Below are 23,744 nucleotides of genomic sequence, written 5' to 3'. Positions count from 1 at the left end.
CTGTACATTTTGGAAAGATTTTTCAGTAAGGGTTGAAAAAAGATTTTCTGACCTTACCTAGGACTGTCCTCAGAGGGCTGCCTTGAAAACCATGGTAGAACCTACTGCAATAGTTTAGTCTCCAGTAGCATAGCCTTTTAAGAGCCCAGGCTCACCTTCAGGCCTAAATGGGAGGAGGTCTTCAGTGGAGCACATAAGAAGGTACTTTGGGAAGCAGTTTTCTCTCATTGTGTCCTGTTTTTTGCTTCCTTCCCCCTCCCCCAACTCTGAGCCCCCTAACCCATTAGTCCTAGAAACTAAAATAAAAGCCAGGTGGTTACATTAACTTATTTTTGGGGAATCAGATAGTAATGTTTCAAGACACTCTTGTGAGTGGTAGCTTCTCCTTTGGGAGTTTTCTTGGCTCAATGTGAACATCTTTAGCATCCTTTATAGCTTCTTTTGGACTATGGGAAGGAGAAATGATTGCTTCACCTTCAACAATATCCTCACTTTCAAAGTGTATGGTCTTCGTGGTCAATATATGGATTAGTCTTACTTGACTATGCTTGTTACTTGGGAAGCGGGAAGAAAAGAATAGTGATAATGATGCCAAAAAAGGAAAAGAAAGACTGGCTCATTGAATCATTTAGCAGAATGCACAGAAGAGAACACAATGAAGTTCAGAGAGACACAGAAAAACAGGATGGGTTTGGAACTGTATTGAGTTTATCTGTTTTTTTTTTAAAGAAGTTATATGCAGTAGATTCTCAATATCACATAGTTATCTCTTTCTGTTCTCTGTGTGAAAATGTTCATATTTGTGGGTATTTGTCAAGGTCAGAATAACAAAAAAATTATTTAAAAAGTATCTGTTACTGTGGTGAGGTCCTCATTCTAATCTAGGTCATTTAATTCCATGAGAGTAAAGAGATTGTCAACCTTTTTTTTTTAAACCATGAAATTTTTTTTTTTGAATCAATAGAGCTTAATGAGACTCCCTTTGCTTATTTTAATCATAATTGACATTTTACATATTATCTCATTTGAGCCTTACCACAGAATAATCATGGGAAGTAGGTATTTCACTTGTTATTATCCCCACATTATAGATGAGGAAATTGAGTATTGAAAACATAAGCCCATAGTTATAGTATGTATTAGTGGTTGGATTTAAATCAAGACCCACACGACTCCAAGTTCAGGACTCTTTACATTATATATGGATGCCTATCATCCTTTTTTTTTAAACTACTTTTTTACTCAAATGGCTATTTTTGCAGCCCTTAAATTGATGACAACAAATCAAAACATTATAAAAATATCTCCAATGTGAAATGATTATGGAAAAAAAATCTTAACAGATCCAGACAGTCCTATTCTTACTAATCACTAAAGTGATTCAGAGGCCTTTTAGTGAATTTTCAGTTAAACAAATTCTTGGTTTCTGAAAGGTTCCACTTTAATGCTTTTAAGACCCGTTTTCTTATGCTGCCTTTTGTTGATTATTCTTATTTAAATCTCTTTGGTGCTATCATAGACTTGTGTGTTTATGCAAATACCACATTTCCTTAGTGTTACTGTCATTCTTTCAGGGTAGTAGAATTTTAGTGTAGAAATGATTTCTGATGTCATCTTCCTCTTGACATCCTCACTTTACAGCTGAGTTTCATATATGGCTTCTATTCCTGATACCTCACGGTAGGCTTAAGGGGCACTCTGACCTGATGTCTTACCTCTTGGGAACAGAGAAGAACACAGACATTGTTGACTTATGACAGATAATTTAATAAATTTTGAGCTAGAAGAGGCTATCTAGCCCCATGGGTTGATGACCTTGGTCACTTGATTGGTAAGTGGCAAGGCTGAGATTTAAACCCAGGCCCTCTGACTCCAAATTCAGTTGTCTTTCATTCCACGATGGTCTTCTCTCATTTCAAATTCAGCATTCTTTCCCACTGTACCAAGCTGTGGCTTACATATATGTACATATATTCATATGTAGGATGGTTGTGATAATTTGGAAAAATTGAGTTTGTGTGGTCTTACTGAGATCCATAAAGCTGTTAGTGACAGACACAAAACTGTTGTAGACACAGTCTTTTTCTTTGCCTGACTTTTACCTGGAACCCTTTAATGCTGGAAAGTATTTTACCCCATGCTTCTTGGGAAGGGAGAAATCATTACCTAAAGCTTAGGATGGTGAAAGTAGGAGTGATGAGTTTCTAGGTTCCTGAGATGACTTGGAAGGTGGGAGTGAATGTTTCTGGTGAGGTAACTGTGACATAGATGAGCAAGGTTAATCAGCTCTGGGTAATATCTTTTTCCTGTGTTATATTTAAATGAAGAAAAAGGAAGCCAGGAAACAGGCATTTATTAGGTGCTTGCTGTGTGTCAGGCATCTGGTTAAAAAAGGAATTTTAAAGAAAGAACTGGTTACATTTCTTGCTTTTTATCAGTAATGAAATAGAAGCATAATCTCCCCCATCCCTGTCTCTTAAAGCCTCTGGGACTGGATGCCAAAATATTTTTTTGTTTTTATTCAGATGGCTTTATCTTTATGATCATCTTAGCTCAAGCCCTTAAAATTCATCCTAAGACATAAGGAAGATAGAATCCAGAAAGGGACATCAAATGCTGGATTACTGAGTTTTTATTATCATTTGGCTGACTACACTGTTGAATGATTTTTTTGAATAAGTCTCTGTACCTCCCAGTTCTTCATGTGTAAAAATGTAAGAAATGGCATCATCTCACAGTACTGCGGTGAAAAATATTTTGTAGAATTTTAAACAGAGTTTACAGTCTATTGCTTTTGAGGCAAGGGGGATATTTTTCTTTAAAAAAAAATTTTTTTTATTAATACCTTTGTTTTTTATACCACTATGTCCTCCCCCATAAGATTCTTTCCTTGGGACAAAAAACCCCAAACAAAAACCAATTACCTTACTTTGCTTATCAGCATTTTGCATCCCTTTGAGAAAGGTATTGTGTTTGTATCATTTGTTCTCTTGAACCAGTATTTGTATTTGATTTGAGTTTAATTTTTATTTTTAATTACTGTTTTAAATTTGTTTTTTAATTGTTTTCATTTATGTTATTGCTTATGCCCTCCTAATTATGCTTTTTTTTTCACTCTGCAGAAGTTTGTACACATTTCAAAGGAGGATATTTTCCCCCGTTTGATTCTAAAATACTGCTATCAAACCTGGTGATGTACCTGATGCATATGATTTCCATTTGTATTTCTGGAATAGTCTTGATTTTGTTTTAAATTGTCTTTAACAAGTCTCTGCAAAAGGAACATCCTTTTTTAAGTCATATGGTATTATTATTTTTTTGGTCACTGTTCCTATATATTACCAAAAGAATTGTATAATTATGAAACCTGACAAACTATTTGTCTGCCCATCCCTTATTAAGAATTCTCCTTGCAACATCCTCAGAATATAGTCATTCAGTTTTTGTTTGAAGACCTTCTTCAGTGGAGGAACCCACTTATCTCCCTAGGTATCACATTCAACTTTTATATAGACAGACCTTGTACTTCAGATTTTAGTTTCCTTCTGTTGTGCTAAAAGGCATCTTTCAGGTTGAATTGCCTCTGGTAAATCTCAGAACTCCCTTAATGACCCCCAAGCTTCTCCCTGAAACAAAGGCCCATCCTTTTTTTTTTTTTTTTTTTTTTTTTGCTTTTTGGAGGGGGAAGGCAGGGCAATTGGGGTTAAGTGACTTGCCCAAGGTCACACAGCTAGTAAGTGTTAAGTGTCTGAGGCTAGATTTGAACTCAGGTTCTCCTGACTTCAGGGCCAGTGCTATTCATTGTGCCACCTAGCCTCCCCAGGCCCATCCTTTTAATGACAGTATTCTGCCAGTGTCATTTAACTACTTGCATTAGAGCACCATTATTATGTCTGAAGAATTATGAATAAGAATCCAAAACATAGGACATTTTCAAGTATATAGATGGTAGACAGCTGGACCTTATGTTCTACTAGTGTTTTTTTTTTTAAAGCAATGGGGATTAATGACTTGCTCAAGGTTACACTGCCAGTTATTTCTGGGTGGGTGCTAAGTGTCTGAGCCCAGATTCGATCCCCAGGTCATCCCGACTCTGGGGCCGGTTCTCTTACTCGCTGTGCTATCTGGCCGCCCCCTACTGGTGTTCTTTTGATGTTAGGAGAAAGAAAACCCTTGTGTGGTAGATCTCTACCCTGTATGTATGGTAGTTGTGGAAGATTAATGAGAAGACACAGACAAGAGTTACATAGAATGAGAAGATAGTGATTAGTTTTGCGTTCCATCACTAGAGGAAGCATCCAGAGTCAGTGAGGTCAGAGATTCACTTGAATACTGAAGTTCTAGTCTAATCACCCATTTCTGTGTAGTAGCCTTTCGAATATTTGAAGCAAACTTTAAGTCTTCTAAGTCTTCTCTTTAGACTAAACATTCCCAATTGCTTCAACTGATGCCTTTCATAAAGTATAATCTCTTCAAGCCATGTCTTATTTTGGACTTTACAGATCACTGAGTTGAACTTTTTTCCTAAACTAGAAATCTGTTCTACAACATTCATGATAGGAGGTCATCCTGCTTGGGTACTTCTGGATGAGGGGGAGCTCAAGTTGGCAGCAGCAATGTTGTATTTGAACATTGCCTCTTGTTAATGTCAACAACTGTGTCTCCCTATCCCACTCTTCACATAGCTTCCTTCTAACCCTCCATCCCCATATAGCTCAGTGGATCACCTCATCTGGAGAGCCATGTTCTACCACCTCAGTAACAGATTATCTGTTCATTCTTAGAACTTCTTGAACTCTGGCTTCAGTCAGAAAAAAGCTCCACTAGAATGTGCTGCCTTGGGGAGATAAGTAGGTTCCTCCACTGAAGAAGGTCTTTAGCTAAAAGCTGATTGACTACCTTTTGAGGACGTTATAAGGAAAATTCTTTGTAAGGGCTGGGGAGGACAGATAGTTTTTTGGGTTTCATAATTATACAATTCTTTTGGCAATATATGGGAACAATGGCAGGAAAAAGAAATTCATTAGGAAATACTGAATTGTGGAATTATCACCAAGATGATGGTTCTGATCTAATATCTTTTTTAAGTGTTATCAAGTGAGTCAGATTTGCTTCCTAGTTCATTGTACATTCAAAAGAAAAAGAAAAGCAAACCACCCCTAAAAGGGGAAAATTACAAAGACAAATTTGGCACTTAGACTTTGTCTGTACTATATCACATACCAGTCAGCCAGCAAATGCTTATATGAAGACCATGCCTTCAAGGAGGTTATACTCTAATCATACATAAAATAAAGGGAAAAAATGCAAGAGACCTCAATTATTGAACTTGTACACTAAACATTGCCCTTCACAGGGTGGTAGAATCAGAGTTGGAAAGAACTTTAGAGGTTAGGGAGGGCAACCCATATGCAACCAGACTCCTTTCCTCACAGTGGAGTTATAGCCTGACAGTGGTTATTTGACCTTCATTTGAAGGTGTACAGTGACGGAATCTACTTCCAGCTGAGGTACACAGCTTCAATTTTGAAGAAGTTCTTCCTTATTTCAAGCCTAAATTTGCTTCTTTGTGACTTCTGTGTGTTGCTTTCTAGTTTTGCATTCTAGAGAAAATAGAACAAAGGCCAACCATTAATCTCTCCTCCATGACAACCTTTCAACTAAATGAAGATAGCTGTTGTCATTCCTTTTTCCACCATAGTCTCCCCTTCTCCAGGCCAGATACCTCCAGTTATTTCAGCTGATCCTCATATAGCAAGAATTAATCAAGTAGTATTTATGAAGTGTCCACCAGGAGATGGTGATTTTAAGACAAAAAATGAAATTGACCTTGCCCTCAAAGAGTTTCATTCTATTGTATCTCAAGATCCTTGTTATTCTTCATCCGTATTAAGTCTTCTAATTGTGGGTTTTCTCCCAAATTCTGACATAGGCTCTTGTCTATTGTCTCTAGGCATTCTCCTTTGGCAACTTTTTTCATTTCCATGGATTTAATTATAATCACTAAGCATGTGACTCACCAATTTAAGCATCTAGCCCTAGACTTTTGTCCTATGTTGCCATTTGCTCATTGGACATTTCATTCAGGATATCCTAGAGACATCTCAAAATTGAACTTATTTCCAAATGCTTCCTTCTTTTAGATGTCCCTATTTTTTTAAAAAAAGTTTATTTTTTTGTATTTCTGTTTTTTTCCTGTCACCTAGATTTTCCCCTGAATCCCTTCTTTGCCTATCTCCTGGAGAAATATAGTAAATTTTTAGATCTTAATCCTCTGGTCCATAAGACATTGGTACATAGGAAACTAGTGAAGGCTAAAAGGCAGTATGTAGTTGTGTCAAACTAAGTTGTATAGAAATTATTACAATAGAGAAAAAGATCAGGGAGATAGAGAGTGTTTCAAATTTGAGGTTGGTCGTTTAAGGCTAGGTAAGATTTAGTTGATATTAAGTGAAAGGAGAGCACATTCCACTATAGAGGAGCTGTGGACATGAAATTGTAGAGCTTAGTGTTTGTTGAGTTTGGTTGAATTTGACAATTGCGAATTTATCTTTTTTTTAGATTTTTGAAGTGAGTAAAAGTAGTTTTCTTGGTAGCTGTTGGTAAGAGATTTTTTTAAAAAAGCTTTATTATTTTGGGGGGTATTGCTTGTTTTCTTCCTGCCCCTCTTTCCATCAATCAGGCCTTCCTTTGTGTCCTAGAAACAATTGAGACACACCAGCAAACAAGATAGATTTAATATTTGTACCTATCCCACCTCTTGGCCCCAGGGGAGAGAAGTGAGTTTCAATAGTTGATAGGTTGTTTTTTTTCTGGACTGGAATGCCAAAAGTGGGTCTGCTACATATAAGAGGGTAAGAACTGCAGTTGGGAGGGGGAGGTAGGAGGGGGAGCCATTTTAATTTACTTTTTAGAAGGGAGTGGGGATCAGTGAATTTCTGCCAGGGCTCTACCTTGTGCCCTGATTAGGAAATACTGATATGCATTGAAAAAGAGGATTCGTGATAAGTTTACACTTTTATACCTTGATCTTAGAGATGGCCTTTTTGGATGACTCAGTTTCTTCCAAACTGGCACTTCACACTAAAGGACTCCTTTGTATGAGAAACCTTTCCTGATGCCACAGTTTATGTTTTGGTCTTCCTCAGATTACCTTGTATTTTCACATTTGTTTTATATATATTGTTTTTTACTCTTCTCCCCAACTCCTCCAAGAAGAATGTATGGTCCTCCTAGAGACTTTATCTTAGTATACCTTGAATGTGCCATAGTGCTTTCCTTGATAAATGTTTGTTAAATTGAATCAGATGCTTGGGGAATTCCAGCCAATTAGGGATTGCCTATTGGCTATGAGTAGGACTGGTAACAGGATTCTTAATTGGTGGTTTGTACCCACTTGGTGCTTTGAATATTGGAAGTTTGTTGCATGTGTTACAGAAGTCGTGTTGATTCCGATAAAGCTGCCAGTCTTGCCTTAGCATTCTAGATTACTTGATGTTTTCTGAATATTTCAACTACTTGAGCTTCTGTGACAGTCATTCATATTATTTCACAGACCAAAAAATGTTTAGAAGTACCATTTCAAAGAAGCATGACTCAAGACCTTTTAGAAAGTAGATTTTTTTTTCTTGCAAAGATCAATTCTTTTTTTTTTTTTAATTAAAGCAATCGGGGTTAAGTAACTTGCTCAAGGTTAGACAGCCAGTTATTTTTGTGCGGGTGCCGAGTATCTGAGGCCGGAACCGATCCCAGGTCTCCCGACGCCGGGGCCACCTGGCCACCCCTTAAAGATCAATTCTTTACAGTTCCATAGAAGGAAAGAGATCTGTTGTATTTATATCTTTTTATTCTCAGGGCCTATCACAGTGTCTGCATAAAGTACATGAATGTTGAATTAATGTTACATAAATGGAGAACTCTTCCAAATGCTCTTTTAAAAAATTTATTCTGAACTTAGCAAAAGCTAATAAAATGATTCTTCAAAGTAAACAAATATTGTACATGAAACTTCAAATCTCTATTTACATAAACTTTGCTTTACTTTTAACCAAATAATAAATTCTATAATTAACTTTCAAAGGTGTCCCACTTGTCTCTGTTGCCTTCTGAGGGCTATCTCTTTTTATATAATATAGTATCATAGATTTAAGAGTTAAAGGGATTCCTTACCAGTTGTATAGTATATTTCTTCCATTTTACAGATGGGAAACTGGGGCCAACAGGTGAACTCCAAGGTCATAAGGGAATAAGTAGAAAAGCCATGATTTGAACCATGCTACTTTGATTACAAATGTGTGGTTTTTTCTGTTAGGACACACTTGTCACCCTTTATAACACAAGAGCTTGATTTGTGATATTTGCATTAACAATGGGAAAGAGGATAAATCATCTGTAATTAGCTATTTAGTGTTTCGTTCATCTTGGTGTATTAGGCAGCAATTATCTTTCAACTTCCCTTATGCTTTTATAGCTTAGACATTGTAGTTAATTCTCCAAAGGGAAAAAAAAAAGCATATAAAGTCGAAATTACCTACAAACACTAAAGAATCCCCTTCAGAATATGGGAGGAAAAGGATAGTGAGATTTGCTTCTTTTGTCTGCCCACCCTTGAGGAGATCAAAATGTGATTTTGGGTAGGTTAATTAATCACAGCCTTAGTTTTGCCCTTTTGTGAAATGGGGGACAATGCGTGCTCTAACTTCATAGGGTTGTTGTAAACAAAGCATTATGCAAGCTTTCAAGTGCAATGTAAATGTAAGCTGCTTTTGTTTCACTTCAAAACAGGACACATGATTTCTGGCAATAATGGATATTAGTGTTAAAGAAAAATTTCATTGCAGCAAAGTATCAGAACCCTATGTGGTGATTGTTAAAGAGAATTTGATCTCTTCCTTAGCTGGATTCACTTTTGAAATTTGGAAATTAGTTTGCCTAATTTCTTCAGGCAATGGAAGACTGAGTTGTTGGAAACATGTTATTAAAATTAGGCATTTTCTTCCTTTCACCTAGACGTGGACTCAGCAAGATCGTCAGTGTATTCTTAGTACTTTATCACAGCTGCTTCTGGATAAAGAATGTACTGTCCTGATTGGTCGTCAGCTTCGACCTATTCTCTTGGATTTGCTGGAAAGAAATAGGGAAGCCATCCAAGCTGGAGGTCAGATCAACCATGATCTACATGAAAGGCTGTGTGTGGCCATGAGCAAGCTTATCAGTAGCCATCCTGATGTCCTTCCGTGAGTAATCCTTTTATTCTACATATTTGTCTGTGATTGGACCCATTCCCTCCTGGGTAGCAGGGCAAGAGTCTTACTGAAAAAGAGGGAATAAAGATACCAAAAAAGGTATAATGATTATAACTTTGTAATAGAAAAATAAATAAAAGAACAAAACCAGAATCTCTTTATTCTGACCGAGGAAAATACTGACTACATAATACACCAGGATATGTTATATCTACCTCTTAGATCTTGAACTCTGAAATTCATCTCTTTATCTACCCCCTCTCATAACTTTTATTGCTTACCCTTATGTCTTCTAGACCTACTCTATACCTTTACTGAGACTTCTAGAGTCTATACTTTGACTTGTGTATTGCCCCCTTCAATCCCTATTTCATATTATACATATCTGTGTACAGGATATATTTCCTGGCATAATGATAACTGCTTGAGAGCAGAGACTGCTTAATATGTTTTTTCTCTCTATCCCCCCTACTGTAAATTCTATGAAATAAAAAAAACTATCTTGGTATGTCTTGTGGTACTTAGCAACATGCCTTTTCTGTAGTAATTGTTTAGTTGATATTTGTTGCATGAATTTATACATATGTAAAGATAACCAGGATAAATTTGTTATATTGGGTTTTTGCATTTTATAATTAGTGTTCTGAGGAGCAGGTGACTTGATCTGTGACATAGCATGTGTAAAATGAATGAGCAAGACTAGGTGATCCTCAGAGGCTTATAGAAAAGTCTTTATTCCGCCCTCCCCCCCCCATCAGTATAACAGCAAGCAATCTTATAATTGCATTCTGCTGTTTCGCTCTTAAAGTTGACAGAAAGCTTTTTTTGTGGGAAAGATGCAAAGTTGAGCTTTACAGTATTGTTACAATATTGAAAAGTTATTTTGAGAAGTGAGTGTATTCATGTAAAGGCCTTTGAGCTCCCAGTATGAAAAAAATGTTTCTGTGTGGCAGTATTATTAACATCTTTTGTAAGAAGAATGTTTATTTGTAAACAGCAACATAAAACAGATCTTACTATTTTGACATACTTTTCATGTTATCTGGTCTATTCTTGGGTCAGATGAATAAAAACTGAAAGGTCTGTTACATTTAAGAAAGATCCTTAACTAGAGAAAATTTGTCAAAAAAGAATAAGGGAAAAACCGACCCTGTAGAGTGGAGATAGGGAAATTCGCACAAAGGCAGAAACATTGTGTATAGTCCCTATAGAGATTAAAAAAGCATGTGGTAACCTTACCAAATATGCTGTAATAATTTATTTTTACTTAAAGGGTTGTTTAAATGATCATGGTACTGTTTTATTACTTTTGGCAGATAATGTAGAAATGAAGTGCTGGTACTTACATGAAACTTGACTGCTATTAAGTGTCTTCAGGAAAGGAGAATTATATTTTGGAATTGTGTTGGAAATTTTTAAATTGAAGGGTTGGCAAAGAATGGATTTTCCAAGTCTGTTTTCTCAGTACTTGCAGATTTTATGGTCATGATAAATGAATGTGAGATTTCACCAACAGATTTTTTTTCCTTTTCCTTCTCTGAGGCATGTTGTTCTGTTGGGTTTAAGTGAATCATAACATTTAAACTACCTCTGTATGTATTTTGCATTGTTGGCATTGTTTTGTTTTGGTGGGAGTGAGGCTTGTCATTGGTTTATTTTGATTTTTAACAGGCAATACTGCTTTCTGTTCCAAATCCTCATCTATAATATGGGTATAACAACAACAACAATAACATTTATATAGTGTTTAAGGTTTACAAAGTATTTTACAAATGTTATCTCATTTGATCCTTAGAGCAGTTTGTGAGGTAGGTCCTATTATGATCCCTATTTTGCAGATGAGGAAACAGGCAGACAGAGGTTAAGTGAGCTGGTCAGGGTAACATAGCTAAAAAGTGTCTGCTATGGGATTTGAACTTCCTGATTCCAGGTCTAATGCTTTATCCTTTGTTCTGCCTGGCTGCCTTTAAGCAGGGTTTCCATTAGGCTTTGCAATATTAAATCCTTATGTACTTTACTGTTCATTCATACCTTGATTTGTTTTTATGATGTCTTTGTATTGTACACATGAATGCATGCATGATATATAAATCTTATTACATGTGATGTGTCAACATTGCATTTACCTTGCATTGTATGATGCATAGTCCTTAGGAAATGGCAGAATCAAAACCAGTTCTCTATGGAAACAACTTAAAACATACCATAATTTTTAGACACCATGGAAAATTACATTATAGATAATACTTTGTAGTATTGTAATTTATTGATTATTTTTCTCCCAAGTTCAAAAAATACATTTGTAATTACCCCCATTGTCTACTCATGTCATAAGGATGTTGTCAGAACATTTTATACCCATTTTATAGATGAGATTTTGTAACAGAGAGCAATGATATCTCGTGTCTCCTTTTCATCCTGAATTTTTCTTTTGTATTTCTGTGTTGTACTCTTAAGTATTAGGACTTTTGCTTTGTGGTTTGTTGAGGTGTACCCTCCTCCTTATTCTTTAGCTTTCAGTACTAAGCATAGCCTATATGTCTTAGCAGACAAAGGAGATTTGGATCTTCTTATCCCTAAGAATCCTCTTATCAGATCCTTTGCTCCCTGAGGATTGAATGTGATGTTGACCTCTGTATTTGATTTTAATACTCATCTCTTCTTTCTTTTTTACTCTTTACCCTATGGTATTGTTGTTCAGTGTTTTGTTTTTTCTATAGAGACCTGTATTTGGATGTTGCTTCTAGTTTTAGGAAACACTTAATATCTTTCTTACATTCTCTTGAAAGGTTTGCCCTGAGATATTTTAAAGACACCTTCCCCATCTTTCAAAGACTCTTTCTGGAAAGTTCAGATGCCAATCCTGTTCGCTTTGGCCGTCGGCGGATGAAATTACGGGACCTGATGGAAGCAGCCTTCAAGTTTTTACAGCAAAATCAGTCAGCATTTCGGGAGCTTTGGGACTGGAGTGTGTGCGTTCCACTCCTTAGGAGTCATGACACTTTAGTTCGCTGGTATGTAGAGGCCTATAAATTCATACTTTTCTAAAGCTGCCAGAGATGGGAGCTGGTAGGTTATTTTTTCACAGAATCTTTGGTTCATCTTGTGAGAATTTCTGTGCAAGGGAATCATTCTAAATTTGTTGTTTTTGTCCTTGGAATTCATCTTCCAGTTCCTCAAGCTTCTGTAATTTCAGGGGTGAGGAAGTGGGGTGGGATTATGTGAAATGTGAATCAGGAAACCAGCTTGGAATAAGATTACTTAGCTGCTTATACATGTAGTTAAGGGGAGGTTATTGTGGCCCAATTTCTATTTCGTAGCTTTATAGCACTTTTCCAAGATTGATCTTTTGGAAATATGGTTAGTTCATATATTATGACAGATTTTGTTTTCACTTAATTATGAAGTAAATTTTGACCATGTGGGTTTTTTCTCCTAGGTATACTGCAAATTGTCTTGCTTTGATTACTTCAATGAATGAAGAGCACAAATTATCCTTCCTTAAGAAGATCTTCAGCAGTGAAGAACTGATACATTACAGGCTTAAGTAAATAAAATCATAGGTCTTCTTGTTGATCTTAGTCTTTTAACTCTTCTTATTAGGGACATCGTTAGTATAGTTACTCTTACTTCAGAATGACTAATGGGAATCTTGGTTTTTTCTTAGGCTGTTAGAAGAAGCACAATTACAAGATGTGGAGAAAGCCTTGGTTTTGGTCACTCCAGACACTGACCTTTGGCATAGGGAGAAGGAACCACAACATATACAGGGCCACATCGTTTCTGGTGATCTTTCTGCTCATGTGACAGCAGTCTGTGGAGTAGTTCTCCCACGGCAGTACCCAGCACCCACAGAACAGGTAGGGAGACTGATTGTCATCTGTCTCATTAAGATACATGACTGTCCTAATGATCTTAGCCATTCCTGCCCTTAACCAAGATTTGTGTTCTGTTTATACAAGTTGGAAAGGCTTGTCATTATGGTTTGGCAAATTGGAACTATCAGGAAAAAAATATCCAGGGAAGGAATTAGAATTTAATTACACATACCAGTCTTGAGAGAAGACATTGGTACAGAAAATATTATCTCCAGTTTGCAATGAGCAAATTGCAGTATGGTGACTTGTTGAAAGGCTACATAGTCAGTCAGATGTTTAGAATCCTCAATGCTTTGCACATAAAGACTTAGTAAATGTTTTTAGAATAGACTTGAACTCTGCTCTTTTGACTTTTAGTAATCCCTCTTTATTTGATAATAATATGGTACCAGTTTATCTACAAGAGGATTACAGACTCCTTGGACAATTACTTGAAAAGACAGTTTCTGCTTGGGTAGTTTACTTTTAAAATAGGGAGAGTATGGAGTAGAGGACTGAACGGGGAGTTGTATCCTTGAAACACTACCAAGCCTAAATCTACCTCCCCCCTTACTAAGAAGGGTTGACCAGGGCATCTTAGTTTCTTGACCTGATACTTGTTAACTATTTTCTTTACATTAAGGGGTTAGATTTGAGAAATTTTTGTTGGAAGTTTCTGCATTTTTCCACCTTGTCCATCACATAGGAGTATATTATATAGCTTGAGTAGAAAAGTAAAAAGCCCAAAAGAAAAAAATTGGGGGCAGAGACAGAAGTGTTGTAAAATTCTCAAAATCTTAATGATTTCACGTTTCTGTTCAAATAGAAAACTTTGTAAATTAGTTTTATTGATTGATTTTTTGTCTCAGTTCTCTTGGGTCATCATCACAGCTTTACATTTGAAGGCATTTTGAGTCTCTTATATTGTAGATTACATAAGGTACACAGATATTTCCCCATCTGTGCTCAGAAATAAATATTTGAAGTTGCAGAGATTTAGCAGCATTATCTTATTGGCAGATGTTCAAGAAAAGGCTAAAAGAAGACTGTTGACTTTTTTGGAATGAGCTAATAATCTTTTGGGGAAAGTAATATTTCCTGAGTGACTTTTATGTGTATCTGTTTTTCTTCAGTGCATTAGTGACAAACATTCTTTACTTGAGCAGGAGGTGGCACCTCAGTCTTTTGTGCTGGTCGAGTCAGTCTCTACAAATCTCCAGAGCCTGGCTTTGGCTGTTGCTTCTCAGAGTGCTGTTTTGCTGGAAGGACCAATAGGATGTGGCAAAACATCCTTAGTGGAGCATTTGGCTGCCATGACAGGAAGAAGAAAACCACCTCAGATTCTGAAAGTTCAGCTTGGAGATCAAACTGACAGCAAGGTAAGAAATGGCAAGTTTTGGAGCCTGGAAACTGCAGTACCTAGGTTTTGGGGTTTTGCGGCTCTCTGAGAATGTAAGGCTAATCATTGAGTTTATCTAGAGAAGAGGTCAAGCTGTGCAAATGTGATGTCTCCCTGCAAGTGATCCATAATGCCATCTTGTAGTACATGCTTCGTGCCATGTTCTTTTTGCAGATGCTGTTGGGGATGTATCGCTGCACAGATGTTCCAGGGCAGTTTATTTGGCAGCCAGGGACTTTGACACAGGCTGTCACCAAGGGTCACTGGATACTCCTAGAGGACATTGATTATGCTCCTTTAGATGTGGTATGTAACCTCTGTGGGCTTTTCTGTAGGAAATCTTTTATTTTCATCAGCACTATTAATGTTTAACAATGCTTTGCCTAGGAAAGATTTTTGAATGAATGAATTATATTGAAGAACCTGATTTTAGCTTGAAGACTTAGGAGAATAAGCAAGTAGTTTGGTCTGTGTTGTTGCAATAAATTGATTATGGGTCACATGACTAATATGAGTTGACTAAATGGAGTAAGACTTTATCCCTCTACCCCTTTGAGACTGAGTAATCACTGGGGTGGCAGTGCAGAGTAGGAGGTAATCAGATCTAGATTGTTAGTCCTGCTTCTGACACACACTGGCTTTGTGTTTCTGTGCAAGTCACTTTACTTCTCAATTCTCTTTGGGAACTCTCTAAGACTCTTCAAATTTTGTGGCAGGTTCTGATTGATCAACATTGGTAGAAGGAGCCTGCTCATCAGGATCTCACTGTTCCAATGATATCAACTCCTGGTCTTAAAAACAAAAAAAGAAAGCATGGCTAGCCGTTGTTAAGATTTTTCCCATGGGGTTTTGTATACCTTTCCTATAGGCAGAGTCTATAGGCATTTATTATATTAATGGACAGGTCAGGTAGAAATCACATTAAGCTATATTATAGATGGTGAGAATTTAGAGAAATGTTAGAAGATCAGGTTTTCCTGGATTCAGCTGCAGACAGCATTTGTTAAGTACCTACTTTGTGAAGAACACTAAGAGAGAGACACTAGCTAAGGGTTAGGTAAGCTACAGTCCTTGCTTGGCTGCAGCCTATACTGTAGTAGTAGAGTATGACATGTGTACAGAAGTGCATTGAATTAAAAACCAAGACCTGAGGGATGGCTGATGGGGCAGTAGAGTCTTACCAATGGAGATGGGGATCAAGGAAGGCTGTATGGAAGGGGCATTATTTAAATTGGGCTTTAAAGGCTGATTTGGAATTTAGTAGGTAGAAGGGGGGAAGAAGAACTTTCAGTCTTAGAGAACAAGTGTGAGTAAAGGTGAAGAGACAAGAAAGCATATGGCAAGTTTTGGGGAACAGAATAGTCCCATGTGGCTTGAGTATAAAGTGTGTGGAAGGGTGTGTAAAAGAGATAAGGCTGGAAAGGTAAGGTGGGGGTTGAATTGTTGAAGGCCTTGAATGCCAGGCAAAAGAACTTGAGTTTTCCTCAGTAGGCAGTTAGGAAACCATTGTAGATTTTTTTTTAGCAACACTGACACGAACAGATTACTGCATGGAAGATAAGCCTGGCATGTAAGAGTTTAATAAATTCCTTTCATTCATTCATTGCTATGAAAGATGGATTGAGGGAGAGAATTGAAGCAGGGAGAACTGTTGGGAAGGAAGGTGGAAGAGAAGGGAATAAGCACCTACATAGAGCCTGAACTGTGCTGAGTGCTCTACAGATAGACACTCACAGCAGCCCTGTAAAGTAGGTGCAGTTATTATCTCCATTTTATAGTTGAGGAAACTGAGGCAAACAGATCATGTGGCTTGCCTGGGGTTACCCAGTAAGTCTTGGAAGCAAGATTTGAATACAGATCTTCCTGACTCGAGGCCCAGTGCAGGCTCCATGGTGCCTGTAGATGTCTCTCCGTAATACCCTAGATATTGGAGTCTTTCAGACAGGTAGTGATGGGGCTTTAGTAAGGTGATGGTTGTGGCAATCCAGTGGAGATGGAGATGGGAGATATTGCAGAGATAGAAATGATCAAATTATAACTATGTATCACTATACTACTGAGGATACAAGGACAGAAAGGAAACAGTTCCTGCTGTCCAGCTTACATTCTATCAGAGTCCTATGTACATTTTTAAGTATATACAGAATAAATATAACATGAGGTGATAAGTTCTGAACTCAGGTGGTAGGTAGTTGTGAGTAGAGTGAAGCTGTTGGATGAGGGAGTGAGATTGAGTGATTCTGGATTACCAATTTTGATATGTCAGGCAAGGGAGAGAGTAGTTTTGGATGCTAATGAGATTATGAGTTTGAGATACCAGAAGAGTGGTGGTGCCCTTGATGGCGGGGAGTAGTAATGGAGTGTTTCAAATATGTATATGTTTTCTGCTTCAAGGTCGGGGGAAAGAACAGCTTTTGTATGGCACTATATATAATTTATAAAGTGCTATAATTTGTATCTCATTTTAGGTTTACTAAAGTGCTATGTACACTTTCTCACTTTAAAGTTGCTGGTCTTTTATGGAATGATGCTGCTTACTAGAATATTGGTGAGCCATAAATAACATGATTGTTATATTGTTGTCATCAAGAGCTGGAGGATCTCAGCTAGATTCAGATTTTTGATCTATGTTTTTTGTTTGCTTACGTGGGTGACTTGGCAAGTGTATTTTTCTTGTTCTAGATGTATGTGTTTTTTTTTCTGAAAGCTTCAGTGATTGATTTTTCTTTTTTAGATTTCTGTGCTAATTCCTCTTTTGGAAAACCGAGAACTTCTCATTCCTGGTCGTGGCGATTGTCTGAAAGTGGCTCCTGGATTTCAGTTCTTTGCAACCAGGAGGTAGGCATTGTTAAGAATGCTGCTTAAAATCTTGATATTTTCATGAGAATTCAGAGTTTTGAATTTTTTTTTTTTTTGCTTTTTGGAGGGCAATTGGGGTTAAATAACTTGCCCAAAATTACATGGCTAGTATTTTTGTGTGGGTGTTAAGTGTCTGAGGCCAGAACCAAACTCAGGTCCTCCTGACTCCGGGGTGGGTGCTTTTACTCACTGCGCCACCTAGCCGCCCCCATAGTTTTTTTTTTTTTAGAGGGCAGTTGGGGTTAAATAACTTACCCAAGGTCACATGGCTAGTTTTTTTGTGTTAAGTGTCTGAGGTCATATTTGAACTCAGGTCCTCCTGACTCCAGGGTCAGTGCTCTTTTCACTGCGCCACCTAGCCACCCCTACCCTATAGAGTTTTGAATTCTTTTTTTTTTTTTAAAGCAATCGGGGTTAAGTAACTTGCTCAAGGTTACGCGGCCAGTTATTTCTGGGTGTGGTGCTGAGTATCTGAGCCCGGATTTGATCCAGGTCATCCCAACACTGGAGGCCGTGCTCTTACTCGCTGAGCCACCTGGCCGCCCCTAAACAATTGGGGTTAAATAACTTGCTCAAGGTTACACGGCCAGGTGTTTCTGGGTGGGTGCTAAGTGTCTGAGCCCGGGATTCGATCTCCAGGTCTTCTCAACACTGGAGCCGGTGCTCTTACTCTCTGTGCTACCTGGCCGCCCCTGAGTTTTGAATTCTTAATTGAAAGGTGCTGAACTTTGATGCCCACATATTGTACAACCATAAAGATATTTCCAGACTTTATTTTAGTTAGAAAATCAGTTTACAGAATAGCAAACTGCTTTATTTTAAATAAATAACCAAATGAAACTCACTTTTAGAAGATGATTAAGAGCAATATTTAGGGTTCAAGCCAATTTAAAGAATTAATAAAGAATAAAAGGAGAAGCAGCTATTCATATATTTAGAGATTGGGTCTGTGTGCATTTCTGTTTTTATAGTAATACAGGCACTGTTCATTGCCTGCTTCTAAACCTACCTTAGATTAGAGAAGAGAGAGGGATAATAGTCTGAAATTGTTAAGAAACTCCCTCTTTAATTTATAGTCTAGAGAGTTGCCCTTTGCTATGCAGACCAACAACTCCTTTTTAATTATCTTACAGTCTTAATGACATTGCAAAATTTATTTACTTTCCTTGGTCCCTCTGCTAGTATGCAGAGATAGGATCTACACAGGATCTAAACCTAGGTTTCAGAGCAGCCCTTTATCTTTTCTCTTGTGCTGCCTGTCATATAAAACTCTTAATGTTTAACAAATTAATGAGTAACAAATAAATAAAGATCTAGCTTTGTTTGGTCTTTTTCCTTTTTCAAGTTTGTGGTTTTATTACCTCGGACTTTAATTTTACCTATTTTATAGCTGATACAGGTGTATACAGCTCTTGTATTATTGATTTTCCTTTATGTTAACTTTTATAGGACCTCCCATATTTCCTTCTGGCACTCATTTGCTGTATTTATGCAACCAAAGCATTGTTACTTTAATTTACCATATTTTATTTAACTATTATCCAATCATTGTGCTTATAGGTTGTTTCCAGATTTTTTTATATTACAAATAGAATATTTTAATATTTTTGTAGAGAACAGTCCTCCCTTCTCTCCCATCCACCATTTTTGTGACATTTTAAGGGCAAAGTTCTAAAAGGGGAATCTCTAGGAGAAAATGTATGATCAGTTTTGTGATTCTTTACTGTATATTACCATGTTATTCTCCAAATATTTACACTCGTCTGCAGGGCTAGCGACACTTTATTGAACTTCCTGTTTTCACATGGGCACATCTTCACAGTTTGAGTTTTATATTATGCTAACTAATTTTAACACTTAAAGGTAAAATATTGTTACCATCTTTAGTCATGTGAGTAGGTTTCAAAGAGAGAAAAATAGATAATGAAGCCTTGAGATAAATATGCAAGTTCTAGAACTGTAGACAAAGGTTAATCACTTTGAACTATATCAGAAGATTTGGCTAAATATAGCTATGTGACTTGGTGCTTTTTATTTTATCGTTTAGGTTGTTTGGCTGTTCAGGAAATTGGTACCGACCCCACAACAGCCATGCAGTTTTGCTAGACAAATATTGGACCAGAATTCACCTGGAGAACATGGATAAGACAGAACTGAAAGAAGTATGCCTACATTTTTAATTATGTCTCAGTATCTGTTAGATGGTATTGGCAGTGACTTTGAAATTAAGATGGTATGTAATTGGATACTAATGAAAAAATAGGATATTTGGCACACCTACGTGAAGTAAATTCTTAAATTCAGCTCTTTAGAAATAGAACATCTTCCTCGAAATAGGAAGAACATTTTTCTGGGTTTTATTCATTATTAGTAAAGGTGGCTTAGTTGAAAGAACATAACACCCTGAGGAAGAAATAGCAAATGGCATCTGTTATATGGGTTAAACCACTGTCACACCCTTCCTATAGACCCAAATGTAAATAACCCAGAACCTTGAGCCCCCAAACCCCAGGGACACCATGTTCCTCTAGAACACCAGCCCTACATCCAGCTTGGCTTCTGCATCCATCACCAAGGGGCCCAGCCCTTATGGAGAAGGGGCCCATCCTTTCTTCACCCCCAAATAGCTGCCACCTTTGGGCATGTAAATACAAAAACCCTGGAATGAGAGTATCCTCCATACTATCAACTCTTTCGCAGTCTGGCCTCTGTAGCAATCATTCAAGGAGACAGATCTTGTGAAGATGTGATGTCAGTTGTCTCTCTAGGTACCATATACTCTCTCTGCCATAGTAGCTATAGCTACTATAAAAATGATTCAGCATCAGAAATGAATATGGTTTTTATCTATGGAAATGACAGTGAAGCCCATAATCTGACTTGCAGCTGGGGCCTTCCCTGTGGGCCGTGTAACTTTATAGAAAGTGAAATCCTTAAGAGCAGGGCCTGTCCTGTCTTTTTTTTTTTTAATTTGTATCTCTAGCACTTAGCACATTGCTTTACACATAATAAACACTCACATGCATTTTTCTTCACTTATGATTGGCATTTTTTCTTCCCCCAAATTTTTATCTCTTCATATAAAAAGGTCAAGTGCCAGCCCTTGGGTTATTCTAATAACATTAATAGCAAGGATAAAATGGCATTGGTGATAGAGTGATAAAAAGCAAAGGAAATATATTTTGTGTTAAGTTAGATAATTACCACGTTTGCACATAAGATAAAAAATAAAGTCGCTCTATTTCTTTAAAAGCATCTTTAGAATGACTCCTGAAACATGGGAAATGGATATCTCAGATGCCTAGGCTAATAGGCATGTTTATAATCTGCTGCATAACCTTTCGGGGCCTCAGTTTTCTTACTTTTTAATTGAAGAGTCATATTGAATGTTCCCTAAGGTTTATTTATTCATTCATTTATTTATATATATATTTAGATATACATATATTTATTTATTTATATATAACTCTTTGACTAGTCACATTACCCTTTTTTTGGTGGTTGTCTTAATTGTAAATTTTAACTTTGTAGGCTGCTGAATTACTAGTTTATTTTGTGAGTGATCATTGATTTATTCAATTTTATGTATGTGGTATTTTGTTGGGGTGGAAAGTGAGGTGGTGAATGATACAAAGACTTTGTTCCTTTCTACATTTTACATGCTTTGCCCCCGTATCAGAGGTTTGCATTGAAATGATGTCAAGAACAGTATGATTTTCTTTTAGATTTTATTTCTCCTCCCTCATGGGCAGAGTATAAAACACAGCATTCATTGTACTTTGTGTTGTAATTTTGAGAAGAGTTAGTTGAGCAGTTATTCCTGAGTGTTTCCTATTAATAAATTTTAGTACTTCTCTCCTGAATAAATGCTTGACAGAAGCTCTATTAATGTTGGAAATGTATTCTTTGGTCTCTGTTTTTATTGAACTTGTGACAGGTACAAAGGCGTGCCTTCTCAGACCTGCTCATCCTACTAGTACTTGTGTGCATGTACCAGGATCAAGAGGAAAGGAACCTTTTATCTTGAGAGATGAGAGAGAGCTTACTATCCAATTTTTTTTTTTTTGCTTTTTGGAGGGCAATTGGGGTTAAGTGACTTCCCAAGGTCACAAGCTAGTTTTTGTGTTATGTGTCTGAGGCTGGATCTGAACTCAGGTCCTCCTGACTCCAGAGCCAGTGCTGTGTTCACTGCGCCACCTAGCCGCCCCCTGTCCATTTTTTTAAAGTACCCAACTGAGAAAAATGAAAACTGTATTTAAAAGAAAATACATAGTCTTGTTATTCTCCAAAGTGAAATCTTGCTGCTAGCTTTGGTTTTAGTAGTGTGGATAGAGAATACTGATATCCTCAAAGTGAAATAAAATGGGTAGTAGAACAATTAGTATGGTTAATGAAAAAATATGTATTAAGTTTTTTTTTTTTTGGCTGGACCTGTAATTTCATTTTGGTGGAGAACTGGTGGCAAGACTCAATCTATCAATGCAGATTGTCAAAAGAAATTAACGTAAAGTCAGTCGGTTTAAATATTTGAAAAGTCAGAATACTGAGTACTTTTTCCTTTTTCTTTTTGGCACTTGTACTCAGTACAAGTAAACACTTGTCTGTGTATGATTTTGTGAATCATAAAAGAGTTATTATAAAACTGGAAGATGAAGGACATTTATGGTCTAGTTGCTCATTTTGCAGAAAAGAAAACTGATGCTTGTGCCTATGGAAGTAAAATGAGTTGCTTTAGGTCACAGAGTAAGTAGCAGAGGCCAGATTTGGATCCAGATATTCTGAATTGATAGATGATTGGTAAGTCCTTGATGAATAGCTCTTCAAGGATAGGAATTCATTTTTTTTTTTTTGCTATCCCTAGGGCCTGTTACAGTGCTTGACACTTTGTAGCCACTGAACTTGTTGGTTGGTTAATTGACATCAAATTCCAATGCTCTTTGCCTTATTACACTCTTGTTCATTAGGTTATACTTTTTTCTTTATATAAAGGGAATGGTTGCGTGGTTTAGCACCAGGAACAACATAGTAAATCATATAAACAAAGACAATAATGAGTTAAATCATCATATTATAAGCAAAGAAAGATTCTGACGAAATAGAGAAATTTTTTTTATTGAAAATAGTAATTGAAAAATCTTTCCATGTGATAAAACAAAGTATTTGAAAAAAAATTTAAATGTCATGAAAAAACATCAGAAGTGATCTCATTTAAAACCTTTTTTAAACAGGATTTTAACAACTGCTTTTACTACCTCTGTTTGAAAGTTTAGGAAATATTAGCCATAGCAAGAGAATATGAAAGGGCAATTAAAGGAATAAAGATCAGCAATGAAAAAAATTTAAATATATCTATTTACAGAAGGAATAAAACATTTATTAAGCACTTACTATGTGCAAAACACTGCACTAAGCTCTGGGGATAAAGGTAGCCCAAGGAACTCAGATTCTAGAAATGGAAGTGTGGATTGTTTCATTTCATAGGCCATTTCGGCTCTGAAGTCAAATGAAAGTAGTGCCTAGGGTGCAGCATCAAAGCGGCAGAGGTGATTCTTCCTCTTTCATGTCATTTCCAGTGATAAGATCATAACAGTTTCTACTTTTGAATCATTTGACACTGAACTAGGTGCATTTTTGTTCCGGAGTTCTTGGGTTCAGGTCTGAGGGAAGGTGGTAGTCCAGGTGCTGGTGGTTTCATCTGCCTGGTGCATGCTTCCTTCTTGCTTTTCCTCAGGGACCTTGCCCTGTGAATGACATTTGTTTGATTGCATTCATATAGCATATGAATGTGCCAGAATTACTGTCTGTTACAAGAAATGGTAAAGTGGATACATTTTGAGAGAAACCTAGGAAGATTCATATGAATAATGAAGAGTGAAGTTAGCTGAACCAGAAGAATGCTTTACTTAGCAACAGCATTATTGTAAAGACAAACAACTTTGGAAGACTTCAGTATTCTGATCGATGCAGTGACTAGCCATGATTCCAGAGGACTCATGATCAAACATGCTGTGCACCACCTCACAGAGAGTGTAGATTGAGACAAATTCTTTTGGACATGACCAGTGTGGGAATTTGTTTGCTTCACTATACATGTTTTGTAACAAGAGTTTTGTTTTCCTTTTTTTTTTTTCTGAATGAGTAGGGGGAAGTAGGAGAGAGAGAATACAGATTTTCATTGAAAAAAAATTTAATTAGAAAAAGGCATCATCATCTTTATGTAGTTGACTTCGAGGTCTGTATATCCAACCCTAGTCTCTTTTGAACCCTCACATCAAGAATTGCTATTACATGTTTTGAACTAGATATTCTGTAGGCATCTCAAGTTCAGTATGCCTAAAAGAGAACTCATTATCTCCCCTCCTCTTCTTGCCTGGAACCCTCTTC

At 36.9% G+C, this 23,744-nt stretch overlaps 1 protein-coding gene across 1 annotated transcript in view; it reads left to right on the top strand.

Annotated features, from left to right (window-relative positions):
* Positions 1-23,744, top strand: part of MDN1 (midasin AAA ATPase 1) — a 183,099-nt gene that overhangs the window by 8,588 nt on the left and 150,767 nt on the right. Inside the window, exons 2-9 of the mRNA XM_069065132.1 lie at positions 9,010-9,236; positions 12,035-12,259; positions 12,685-12,792; positions 12,913-13,105; positions 14,269-14,481; positions 14,676-14,807; positions 17,236-17,339; positions 19,408-19,522. Coding sequence (XP_068921233.1) covers positions 9,010-9,236; positions 12,035-12,259; positions 12,685-12,792; positions 12,913-13,105; positions 14,269-14,481; positions 14,676-14,807; positions 17,236-17,339; positions 19,408-19,522 — 1,317 coding nt within the window. The remainder of the gene's footprint in view (positions 1-9,009; positions 9,237-12,034; positions 12,260-12,684; positions 12,793-12,912; positions 13,106-14,268; positions 14,482-14,675; positions 14,808-17,235; positions 17,340-19,407; positions 19,523-23,744) is intronic.

This window comes from Petaurus breviceps, unplaced genomic scaffold (genome assembly GCF_028583685.1).
Source record: "Petaurus breviceps papuanus isolate PSGF00001 unplaced genomic scaffold, PetGlider_PUasm1.0 90667, whole genome shotgun sequence".
NCBI lineage: Eukaryota > Metazoa > Chordata > Mammalia > Diprotodontia > Petauridae > Petaurus > Petaurus breviceps.
This window is presented reverse-complemented; position numbering and strand designations above follow the sequence as displayed.